At 37.6% G+C, this 13,566-nt stretch overlaps 2 protein-coding genes across 2 annotated transcripts; both read right to left on the reverse strand.

Moving 5' to 3' along the window:
- Positions 337-4,708, reverse strand: LOC109836870 (protodermal factor 1). The gene is made up of 3 exons (XM_020404909.1): positions 4,434-4,708; positions 3,351-3,789; positions 337-935 (listed from the first exon to the last, which is right to left on the reverse strand). Exons 1-3 carry the CDS (start codon positions 4,594-4,596, stop codon positions 581-583), a joined length of 957 nt encoding a protein of 318 aa, XP_020260498.1. The 5' UTR covers positions 4,597-4,708; the 3' UTR covers positions 337-580.
- On the reverse strand, positions 6,348-11,988 carry LOC109836871 (eukaryotic translation initiation factor 4B3-like). The gene is made up of 2 exons (XM_020404910.1): positions 11,459-11,988; positions 6,348-6,682 (listed from the first exon to the last, which is right to left on the reverse strand). Exons 1-2 carry the CDS (start codon positions 11,896-11,898, stop codon positions 6,646-6,648), a joined length of 477 nt encoding a protein of 158 aa, XP_020260499.1. The 5' UTR covers positions 11,899-11,988; the 3' UTR covers positions 6,348-6,645.

The following is a 13,566-nucleotide window of genomic DNA, read 5'->3' on the forward strand; positions in this document are numbered from 1 at the left end:
TCTTCAATTTATATTGTAAACTTGGTACAAAGAAATTGATTACAGGTAATTGCAAAAGATTCTAATTACACTATAGCTTGATTCAAGGACTCCTCTATCCATAATTACATAATTACAGATTCCTAGCAATGTAAATAAGGAAGACATGTAATTGATCTTTGAATGGAAAATGTCTAGGAATGGAAGGTTGACAATCATGATCATTGCCTTGTTTGATTTACAGGTTGGCACTAGCTTGATTTGGTGAATCACCCGTTGATTCTTTTACAAACAGTGACAGTATTAGCAGAGACGATAAAATAGACAGAAGGTTCTAATATCAAATAATCATAAAACTATAAAAGAGAACAATACATGAAATTGGATAGGAAGGAAATTTATAATTCTCCGTACAACATAATGATAACACTTTTGCCAATACTTTTTAACATCTGGGTATCACAAGAAATAATTCTTATAAGGAAAATAGTATAATGCAGCAGAAAGGAGTGTGGTGTATCGAAGTAACAATGCCAATTCAATATCAGTGACCAGAATCAAGAATACTAAGTGCAAATGCCGAGATAGGAAAAGGTTTTCCTCAAGAACAAGGGATAAATTTGCAGGTGGTCTGCCCAGAAACGCCGGTATTTGCCCTTTTGAACCTTAGAGCCTGCATTAGTGCCTGCTGAGGAGAGCCTAGCAGAGCCCAGTTCATACGGTAAATAACACTGACTGTTGGGTAGGGGAACCGAATGCTGTTGTAGGAGTTGAGAAGGGAGGTGGTTGCTTCTCGAAGGAGCGTGCGGTAGGTGTCTCCCCGCCCATGCAGTCCCTCCATCAAACTCATGTCTGTGCCATACTTCCCAGCTGCAACAGGACCGAAAGCTACGGCAACCTTGGTGTCTGGACCCACCACCTTCCAGTAGCACTTGAACTCCGGCATCATCCACTTACTAGCAATCAAAAAGTTGTAGGGATAGTTAGTAGTCGATAAGGTCATGTAGCATGTATGCCTTGTTACATGTAAATATCTACGGAGCAGCTTCTTATAGGGTTTTTGGCGCAGCCCTTGGTTTATCTAACTATTAACGGTGTTGAATTCAGTGTGCACTCCAATCACAAAAACTGCCATCAAACCTCATGTAGAGAGCCTTTAACGACTCAACATATGTATACAACTAGGTACGCTGATACCATGAATGTTGAAATTCAGGGTATCCATATATAATGGATGTAGAAATTAAGTGTGATGATTAATGTATATATAACACGGATAATGTTATAGTGGTATACAATAATCGGGTAATATATAAGATTTCGATGTCAGGAAGGTAGGTGAAATCTTTAACCTACATCCATTCACTAGAAGTTTGATTACTTAAACCTGCATGTATCTCTAATAGATCTTTGACATATTGATATACGTCATAGATCCTAGATATATGACAAAAGTACTCAACAAATGTTCATCAAGTACCAAAGTATGAAAAAATACATACCGAATATGGATGCATCTCGCTTATCAAAGTATTCGTGCAATGGAGGCTAAAGAAGAAGATATTTTACATGATAATGTTGAGAAAGGATTAAAATAACTTTTGTTGGGGAATAAAATTGTTATAAGGAATTTTTTTCGGGAGAGGCCAAAAGGTATTCATCAGTGACACAGTTATTGAGGGACTAAATATTTCTATAGCTGATGGTCAGAAATATTTCTACACCCTCTATACCTGAAAATATTTCTTCACCTGAAAATATGTCTATACCTGAAAATAGTTACATTCTCACAATATAGAAGAGAAAATTCCTCTCAGTTTCCCAAGTCACAGGTTTCTACTTTGTACACGCTAAAACATATGTTGCATGCATACAGGATTGCACAAATTTGAAGATAGACATAGATAACATATGGATGGAACCTATAGACTTGTGAAAACACACACATGAACAGGCATATGCACGTATGAAGATACAAGCTAATGCACACACATATGCACGCACGGTGAACAGTGTTACTGAACTTCTATCTTAATAGAGAAAAACTCGCTCGTAAATTCCAGAAGTTCTGGATATTGCGCACAAGGATCTGACTTGTAAATCCTGACTTAAAAAAACAGATTGCTTTCTTGAATTGTTATTATTTTTCTCCTTTCATTTTGGGTGGAATTACTCGTTTGAGGCTAGTTTCTGCCCTAGCCTTATTTTCTTCTACTGCTTAAATTTATGCGTTATCCTAAGTGGCTTGTTTGACCTATGTTGCCACCCACCAAACTTCGTAACCATTAACTCTAGAAGGAAGAGAATCATGGTATTGTTTGTGCTATATTTGGGTGAGAACAGCTCCCTAATATTTCTATGCAACTAGACATACGGCGAACTATGAATAAAAAGGTATCACATGCAATCCTTTTGTTGTTTTGAGTAATGAGTGCACCTTTATTAGTGCTCCTTCCAGAATTTTGGGACCCTAGCTTTTTGATTTATGTAGGTTAATAAAAGAGCAATCGGAATGTCCGAGTCATGAGATCATTTGCAGAGAATTTTCCTGGATTTTAGGGCAGGACTAGTAAGAATGTGCGGAATGCGTCCAGTATGGTGGAAGGCGTTATTTTTATCTGAGATCTTGAAAACATTGAATATGAAATCTCAAGAACATATTACATTGCTTTCCATCCTTAAATTTGCTATTAAGAAAAAAAAAATGTTTACAGTGCGCCATATACATCGAATTTCTCGTATGGGCTTGAGATAGAAAAGAACAAGCCGAAACAATTCGGTAAGATTCGTGCATTTGGTTTCTACTCCTAGATGGTTAACTTATTTTCATGCTAAAATCTTATTGCCTTTAGTAGTTTAACTAAAGTTTATTTCAATTCTTTGATTAATGGGCTTAACCCTGAACCAATTCATGCCCTCAACAGCCTAACACCCAGCAACAAGACGATTTCACTGCATAACCCGAATAAATAGGAAACAAGTATTTATAACTGTACCCTTTAAACTTTTTTTCGCTAGCCGCTGAGGCACCTGCCACCTCCCCTAAATTTGAACGAGTTTTGCTACAAGGACCCAAAATATAGGACCAATAAATGGGACAAGCGAAGTGTCCCCCTCCTATTAGATAATGAGTTGGTCATCATTAATAATGGCCAACTCATTATCCAATAGTAGGAGGACACCTCACTTGTCCCCCTTATTGGTCCCATATTTTGGGTCCTTAAAGAATTTTTCAAATTTAAACATATAGCACGGCCCATCACATCCAACTGAGCTAACGCAAGCGCTAAAACAGAAAATATCACGCATTTCCCATTTCTAACCTAAAAACACAAACAATCAATTAAAAGTGAGAAGAGATAGAAACATACTCATATGAGCAGGCTGAGGCCTCCAAGAACGGAACCCGGGGAGGACGTGAATCCGCTCGCGGCGGCGATGGTGGCGGTACCGGGACCACTGGTGGGGCCGGAGGAGGCAAAGATTGAGAGGGAGGAGGAATTGCTGCACGAGCCGGAGAGGGTGGAGATGATCTTGGACAGAATGGCATTGGTTGCTGGGGCTGAGAGAGGAGTGGCTCTACGGCATACATTTGCATGCCTAACATGCTGAACATGAGATTGAGGCCTTGGGCCGGGCCTGCTGCTGACCCGCACCCTGATGGGCCCCTAATAACCCGAGCGTAGCATCGGCTGAGGTCAGAGCTCCCTGGGAACCGCATTGCGTAGCCCCCCATCCAATTTGTGGTGTCCTCTTTGTACGCTGCCATCGCCCCGTTTGCACCCATGCAAGCAACAGCCACCCTTGCTCCTGCATTAATCACGGGGCATCATCTCATGAATCTTTAACCATCCATGTGACTAATGTCAGTACTTTGCTAGGTAATGCCAAAATTTTTAGCTAGGAAAACTTAAAGTAAGGTCAAAAAATTTAGCTAGGAAAACTGGGGATGAGAGAGGAGCTTGGTAGAATTTTGAGAACCAGCTGAAAATCATCCAACTTTTCCAGACGAACATTATGATCATTTCATGGTTAATTCCGGAGTTATGACTTGATCATTTGCCACATAAAACCAGAAAGTCTCACTCACCAAAATTTCCAGTTTATTCTCATCTTAGCAGAGATCAGTTATTCTTTACTATCAATAAACCCCAGGTTCAGGCCAATAACTTCTCTAGATGATGAACAGATTCGGGTTAACGAGAATAAATTTGATAAGGAAATCACATTTAACTCTGATGCACATATAAAAATTTGAATACCAGGCATAACAAGATTAAATTTGATAAGGAAATCACACTTAACTCTAATGCACATATAAATTTGAATACCAAGCATTACAGGTTTAAATTTGATAAGGAAATCACATTCAACTCTGATGCACATATGAATTTGAATACCAAGCAATACAAGTTCCATCTCAGTATGCTAGATGTTGATGCAGAGAGCAGTACCGTAGAGTGGGTAGTCGAAAATGCTGCGCTCCCCAACTTTGCACTGATCACAGAAGACAATACCAGTCACCATGGCGTCGGCATCTACTTTCGACACGGTTGCTATTAGTGATAGCATTAGTATAGTTGCTCCCGCAAGCAAGGAACCCTTGGAACGATCCATTTGAAATTGAGAGTGCCAATGCTGTGAACTGAGCTCTCTGGGAGATTTTATGAGTTTGGGAGGTATTAAAAAAAATAAATGGAGAAAGAGAGGAGGGTTGGAGGTAGGAATAATGTGGGAATGAAGGGGGAGATATAAGAAAATAGGCAGCAGCAGTAAATGAGGAGTTTGTGCGCTGCCCAACTGCCCCTATTTATTATTTACTGTCTCAGCGTAAAGGGATGAGGAGCTCATCAGAAGGTTTGAAAATTGAGATCTTGTGTCCATACTTCATGGGATCCTGAACTGTCGACAGTCGGGCTAGGATCGGCTCCCCTCTCCTATTTGGTGTTTTATTTCTACTAGATAGTTAATTTGAAAATTAATTAGTGTACTAGTCCAAAGATTATCATACAATCTAGTGGATACTGATCACTGAATAATTTTCCCTACCGTTTAGTTTCGTATAGCTGCATATAGCATTGTCAAAGCAGAAGGCAACGTAAGACAATTCCACGTATTGATGCAAAATCACTATCATCCTTCTCTGGGTGGGTATTTACATCAGAATGTGATGGGATATGGAGGAAATCTTCATGAAGGATTTAACGAAGTCTTATTAGTATCTACGGACTTGTTTTTAACTCCCTCCCTCCTAGTATTTTAATTCCACGAATTAAAGAAAATTATAGACAATAGAGGGTCTTTTTAAGAGGAAAGATGATAAGTTTTCTCCGTATTCGATCACATTCAAGATGCGGATGAAGCCAAGAGCGGAGCAGAACACGCTCTCTGGCTAAAATGTGAAGCACGACCACTATCATAAAAACTGTAGCATACCATCGTAACTATTAGCATGGGAAAATTTTCAGTTGTATCTAAAGTTTTTTCTTCACCAAAGATCTTGGCTTCATTATTTGGGCTAAAAGGCAGCCGCAACGATAGTTATCAGCTGGTATAAGTTGGTATGTACAATGTTACAACTTTACATGTGAAGGTTGGGGGAAAACAAGTTCATTGGAGTTGAATTGGTCTAAACAACTGTAAAGGATCTCTGCAGTTGAATGACTTTACATTGTTCTTGTTCTGACGGTGACAGTTGGGAGCATTTATGAGCAGGAATTGCTAGAGCAAGGGAATTACTCTCATCTTCCTACCAAATAATTTGTGTTATTAATGCCGAGGCATGTGTTTCTGCTGGCCCTTTCTACTTTTTAAGTTACACGCAGGCCGTTTGAAGTGGCTGCCTCATTTGTAGCGGGGCTCTTCTTACGCTTTGCTATCTACAACAATTCTAATATCTTCATCTTTCTCATGCACAAAGTTTCTCTCTAGTTTGTTGAGATTGCCACAGTTGGATCACTAGAATGACACAGTTTCCTAGAATGTCTTTCGAGTATGAATGAATTTGTGACCGGCTAACTGCGAAGGCATTAAGTAGCATCTCAAGCAATTCTAGGCTTCAATATATCTCTCAGGCAAACCTCAAATAACTCGCAGTGATGGTAAAAATCAATTCTTTCAACAAATTGCAAGACATCGCTTACAACCCGTTTCAGTTCTTGAGTTGATCCCTGCATAACTCAATGCACATCGGCATCAAACTGCAATCTCCAGGTAACAAATTCCAGCGTCATCCAAGCCAAGCATACATAGAACTGCCGACTAACAAATTCGATGAGAAACCAAGGAACAACAAACCGGATAATTTTATGCAAACTGATAATGTTGATAAAATTACATTTAAATTAAACAATATTTGAGAAATATTATCAGCACAAATTTGTTCCAAATAATTATCACAGAAATTAAAAAAATGTTGTAGTACAAAATGACGGAACAAAATGTCAAAACACATGGGGAAAAAAGTGCAAGTTGCTTTTGTTATGTCTACAAATTATGAAATTAATCTAACAAAACTAACTCAATAAGTAAACCACAGATATCCTGTGAGAACACCAGCACAAAATTGACATTGGAGTAATCAAAACCATAATTAATAGAATCTTCCATCATTTGCTTGAATTGCTTTCACTGAGGCTCATTGTTCGTCTGTCATTTGTAGGGATCTCAGTTTTCAGGCAATTGCTCCTCCACAGATTCAACCCTGTGAGTACAAATTGTAACCAGCAGTTAGAACATGCATACTGCTTAAGAAAAAGCTTCTACAAAATTCATTGTTGAGAGTGATACATAATTTTATTTAGATAACAGTCTTCATCAAAACATTGCAATGTGCAAGTAAATAGAATCATGCATATAGGTTTCAACTGTAATACTATGACATGCATAATCATATGATGAAACAAATGAATTACATGCAATGGTGTTGAGTCGTACGCCACCTAATACACACTACAACAAGCAATAGAGTACTACACAAGTGCTGCATGGCTGCATGTATGTAAAGGATTTCACCATTAAATGGGTGAACAAATAAAGTTACCAACAATCTCCTAAAAAATGCTGATAGTTATTGGTCCAATTGAAAATCTTAAAGCAATGTCAACTGGATATATACAACATAAGGTCATATACAAACATCAATTATATCATCAGCGAATATCACAATGGCATAACGTGTCCATCCTCATTACCTACTTATCTAAGAGAGTGAATTATTAATTACAGATTAGCTGAACCTAAGTTTACATGGCTCTATAAACAATAATATCCATGGCAAGATCACATGCACTAGCAACTACGCGGGGGATGTAACAAATGGATGAGGCTTGCTGCAACAACTACACATTTGACCAAACAAACATCATAGCTTAGACAAATATAACAATTCAATTTGAAGATTCAAAACTGAGAAACTTAAAGACTGGGATTAAAAAAAGTTCATTACAAATGAGACGAATATACACGTATACTTTATTCCTCAGAAAAGGTAAGTGGATAGTGTAACTTTTTTTAGGAGAAGAATAATTTCAGCTTCTTGAATAAAAAAACTGATATTATTAGGACAAGCATAAAAAAATCAATCATCGAATACTCAAGAAAAATAGACATGGATATGCTTGAGTAAACTTCAGTTGGAGGTGAAAATGTTTGCTGATAGTGTTATTTATTGCTCTAGCATGACAAAACACGACCGGACAAGGAAGATCAGGAAAAAAAATGGTTAAAAAATGAACGACTAGACTCTAAAATGGACAAAAATCAAACTGACCCTGACCCAGCTTAATCATTTTTCTCATATTGGTCTAAATTATAGGTCCAAAGTGAATTTATGTTAGGTCTGTATACAGACAGATCAACAGGACCAACCAACACTCATATCTGTGCTTTGCTTACTTACCTTTGTGCTCATGTATCTGATACAAGCTACATAAATTCATGGATGCTCTTATACAGCAGAAGCGAGTAGAATTGTCTCTAGAGTAATAACAGCAGAAAAGCAAGTAAATTGACATAAGAGAGAAGCATCTACAATTAGCGTAACAACAGAAGGGCAGCAGTTTCCCATAAAGAGATATAAAAGAGAACTTGCATTTAATATTTGAAAGGAAAAAAAAACTTAAAAAGCTGCACTAAACATAGAAATTGATTATAATCTATGCTGCATTGGTACAAGTACCGGTATAGGGCACGGTAAATTTGTAAAAGGTAGGGTACGGGGACACTGCTATATACATGTTTATATACACATATATTATATATTGGAACTAATAATTTATATGAGAACAAGGATGAGAATTAAAATTCCTATAACATTTTTATGTTTCTTTTATTATGTGGATTATAAATTGGAATACCATTTTTTTGAACTACACATCCAAACGACCCTTCAAAATCACAATTCGCAACTTGACCTATGTCCAATGAGATTCAAGAAGTGGATGTAAAGGTATAGGATATATGTCAAAAAAAAATATGACTAGTGTTTTAAACTAAAACATGTATTTTGTATAATTGAGGACATGCCCAAATAAATATATGCATATATGCAAGGAGTGTCCAAGGAGTTTGGGTACGGCTAAGGGTACGGGTACGGGTACGGGTCGGGTACAGCATCAGATTACAAGTACCCAAGTAACATAGATTACAATGAATCCATTAATCATTGATTCATAATCAAACAAAAACTGAAGTGTAGATAAATCAACAATGATTCAAAAAATGGGCTTAGTTGGATAAATTGAGTTTCTGGAAGCAAATTTGTCAGTATGCCAAATTGATTTATTACTTACAGCAAGATTTCTAAAGTTTCAATTATTTATCTTTCTAGCGCTAAATTTTAGGGGAAAGTAGGCAAATAAAGAAATTATCTTTCACTCTTCTAAGCCTCGACGGTTGTCATTTGTATCCATCTAATCACCATCCCAACGAGTTGAGATGACTCGGGTGATGGTCACAACTTTTTCCATATTTATCTCTTGTTTATCGTGCAGTCCTTTAATCATTAGTCAGTCCTTTCATTCCTCCAAGAGGGTTGCTCAGAGAGGCTTTTACAACCACTAAAATTGTTGCTACCAGCATATCAAATAATATGGAATCAGAAACAATAAGAATGACACAACCATGAATAATAATACTTATATATATGTATATATATATATATATGATAGAAAAGTAGAATACGTCATATATCATAGGAAAAATAATTACATACTGGTAAGCATAGACAAGCTACTAGAATAAAACTGATACATTTCACATAGAAATGCACATTTAAAAAACTAAGAAAATTGCCAAAAATAGCATGATCATCTGGAACATGAAAATTTAAACATATGGATGGTAAAGAAAATGAAAAATTGGAACATAGGGGCAGCACCTTCACAAAAAGAGATGTAGAAGAAAAGGATCATTTAATGTCTGAAAAGAAAATTACAAAGCTATAGTGACCATCAGAAATCTTTTCTAAAAAAACGAAAATCAATCTGTAATCAAACCCCAACTGACACTAAACTAGAGGCCTTATACACTTTTCCGCATGTTCCTTGGACTGTAATAAACTAATAAAGACAGACATCAAAGAAGAAAATAAACACATTTAGCTCTTTTCAACTAAGTTAAATATGTAATTCTCTATTGTTTTTTGATCTAGAAGCAATTCCCGAAATATGCTAAATCAACTGAAAATTTAATATGAAATCCTTATAATTTCAATTACTAATTTTTCCACAATTCCACTTCATACTAAAAAAAACATGACATGCTGGAAAGATATTGCAGTTTTATTTGCAATGGAGTGAGAATTTTTAATTTGGTATTCATTTTGACTCGAAGTGTCATAAAATTCAACTGTTTTCTTTCTTATTGGGAATTAAAAAGGTCACTCGGAGTGCACCTTAAGCAGTTAGGATGACAATCCTTTCAGCCTTTAGATTACATATAGCTAAGCACCAGCTATTTATCAATTTCCAACTTTTATTGAAGACTAAAGGATGCAATATTTCAAGCATTTTTCTGTAACCCAAGAAAGAGCACCCAGACACAGGACGCAACATGTTGCTATTATCCATATGATAAAGTTGAACCGGCTTTAGACCTCCGAATTTTCCACAGGGCTAAATTCCCAGTTTAGGCACATGCAATGCTCCCATGAAAATCCTAAAGATCTCTAGGATCTCCCCAGGACACATGAAGGTTTAAAAAGACCTGCATATCTCCTCACATATGCATAATGCTGACTTCTTTAGTTCCATAAGGTTCAAGAATACAATTACACATCTTGAGACCACTAGGAAAGAGACTTGGACACATGGAAGAAGTAATATTATTGCCAAATATTTAAGTGCAAGGGTGGCATGTGGGGGTCGATTCTACAAGCTAATAGTTACCTAAGAAGAACGAACTCAAACAACATACAGCATATGGATGCAGCAAACTCTCAAAATAAAAGAACATACGTATAATGCCTATGATAAATGATTTGCACAAAAGAGGCCACCATATATGTTACATAAAAAGTCAGAGAATCCACTCAAAACTATCAATATGAAGTTGATCTTGAAGCTTATAGTACCCTTAGCTGTGAAGATATTGGATGCATCAACATAGAAATAACATAGAACCCTGGAAATTTTCTAATAGAAACCCAAGAAACAGAAGCACCATGCCTGATAGTTGTTCACATGACATAGCTTCATCAATTGTCATCCTACAGCCCATAATCCAATTATATGGACTATGAAGTTTGTTCGACTTATTACCTTTTAGAGGAAGTGTTCTCTTTTAAGTCTCAATTTTCAGATTTTCTATTCATCTAATTATTCTCCATCTGAATAAAGGCGGTTGAGGTCATGGATTTTTCTCTTGTTTGTCGCCTATTCTTAGTCATGCAGACCTTTAACATCATCAATCCCTCCCAATCCTCCACAAACGGTCAATTAGAGAGGATTTTGTCATAGTCCTCCAATTTATTCGAAGGTGTTTGTTATTGAAGCTTTTACCATAGCAATGGTTTCTCCTATTGGCATTCAAACAACTTGAAAAGAAGAGTTTAGGGCAACCATAAACATGATTACTACAAATAGAATGTATCATACGTGATAGCAAAAGTAGCACTAGTTAAATTACAAACTTAAAATTGAATAAACTTTCACATGACACTCAGCTTGAAACAGGAGAAAGTTAACCCAAAATAGCATATACATCTCTAACATATCAAAACACTTAAAAACATAAGAAATGTGGTGGATTAGGGAAAAGAAGGCAACAACACTGTAAAAGCAGAAAAAAGAAGGAAAACGCTGCACATATTTGGATATTAGCAGCATCACCTGAAGGTTTATGACACGAGCAAACAAACCGGAAGTCAAAACACTCCGTACTCTCTTTTAACAAATCAATAGACAGAAAAACACCCCCAAAACAAAATCAAGAAAATATATTCTCTAAAAAACAATATTTCAAGAATCAAAATTCAAACCTTGTTGGTGGGGTCTCATCACTGGCTTCTGGCGTCCTCCAAGCCCTCTCAGTTCGATCCTCCTTCAACCCGTTCCCCACCTCAAACCCTTTTCTTCCAGCAGGATTTCCCCCTTCCCGAAGTTTCACAGCCTCAAGTTTCTCATCAATTTCCTTCCAATCCTTCCCCTTCTCCTTCAAAACCTCCTCCCTCGGCCTCGCCTCTCCAAAAGGATTCGCCCCTTTAATCTTTGTGTCTATCTCCTTCCTCTCCTCCCTCTTTGACTCTATCTCCTTCTTCTCCTCCCCATTACACCCATTAACCACCGGCAGAGTTCTCGGCTGAAGCACGAGCCTCGGCCTCCCGCTTCCACCATTATCTTCCCTATTCTTCCCCCAACTATCAGAATCCACCCTATTTCCATTCATCCCCTCTCTATTAAACAAATCAAAACCTCTCATTTCCCTCCTCTCGCTGCTCACCGGAGGCGCAGTCCCCTTCTTCGAGATCCAGCTATCTGATTCATCACTCTGGACTGTGAATTCAAAGAACCCTTCTTTACTATACTAATCCTCCTCTCGAAAATCCGCCGCAAGATTCTCATCGACCCAATCGTCGACCTCATCACACGAGAAGGGGTGGAATTCGCCTCGGTTCCCGATGAGTCCTTCTCGGGGTTCTCATCCGAAACCCTAGACGAGCCCCCGCGCCCCCCGCCACCATTGAAGTACCCAAACCCGCGAGGACGCTGCAATTCCTCCTCAGATCTCTCTCGCGGACCAGTTGGAAGCGAGAGGAGCTCGACCGGTACTAGGGTTTTGTAGGAAGGCTGGAACTTGGTGGTTCCCGCGTTGAACTCAGCTAGGGTTAGGGTTTGCTTCTTCTTCTTCTTGGGTATCTTGGTGACGGCGGCGGCGGAGAGGGAGGGGAAGGCGGAGGAAGGACTGGTGAGAGTCGTGAGGATGAGTAGCCTTGTATAGGCTGACGTGGCGGGGCGGATTTTTCTTGTGCTCGATTCGAGGGCCAGGCTTCCAGGTTTGGCCCATGCTGAAACCGCCGCCATTGCCAGGAGCTCGATGCTGCGGTTTTCTTTTTTTCTGGATCGTGGGATTTTAGATGCTGAGGTGATTTCTATCGCTAGTTTCCTTTTTGTTGATGAGGGCGGGGGGCTGAGGATTGTTTTTATAGCGGGTTTTGGGTTGGGTTGCTTTAAGGGATCCGATTCTTTCTTTCTCTCTTTCTTTTCCGAATGTGCGGTCCTGACCCCTGGTCTTTAATTTTTTTGTTGCCATGGATCCTACACCTTGCCATTTGGGGAAAATAAAATCTTTAGGTAACTTTTAGCAAATATGTCTAATTTAAAGATAAACATAAATTAGATGCATGCAAGGAGTAGGAAACTAATTTATGTTGCAGATGGGAAAATATATGATGTGTTATTGTGACGAAATATCTCAAGATAATCTATTAACCATGATTTCTTTATGCTTAATGTATTCGTGAAATGAAAGGATCGAATAGTCTCATTTATTTTCCAATTAAGGAAATATTTATATAAAGCAAAAAATAGTTTGTTTTCAGCACAAATCAAATGTAATAGAAATTAATCAACTAGTAAAAGGGATTTATTTTCATATGCAAATATTAAATATAGAGATCACCCTAATTAAACTTTATTTTCTTCTTTTTTGTTTTCCCCCTGAGAAATGGCTTACTTTGCTGATTGTTACCTCTTGGTCTTATTTAATTATGTGTTTAATTTTTTGCAAGTATGCGTTTCCATTTTAAACTTGTGATGTTTTGTTTTTTTAGAGATTTATTTTGTCTCTTGTACCTTGTTTATTTGCTAGCTTGGCCATTAAGGCAAAAGGTTATTGCATTGCCTACTAAGTTACTAATTAATAATCAAAGACCAAAATTCTCTAAGAAGTCTTCCATATGTTTTGCAACATTTAGGGCTAAAATACTTGTTCATATTTGGCCTCTTCTACCTTGTTTTTTGTTGCTGGCTTGGCCATGAAGGCAGAAGGTTTTCTGACATTAACTACTAAATTACTTATTAACAATAGAATACCAAAATCTCAAGAAAAGTCGATATCTTTTTCAATATTTAGGACTAAAATACTTGT

This window comes from Asparagus officinalis, chromosome 4 (assembly GCF_001876935.1).
Source record: "Asparagus officinalis chromosome 4, Aspof.V1, whole genome shotgun sequence".
Lineage (NCBI taxonomy): Eukaryota > Viridiplantae > Streptophyta > Magnoliopsida > Asparagales > Asparagaceae > Asparagus > Asparagus officinalis.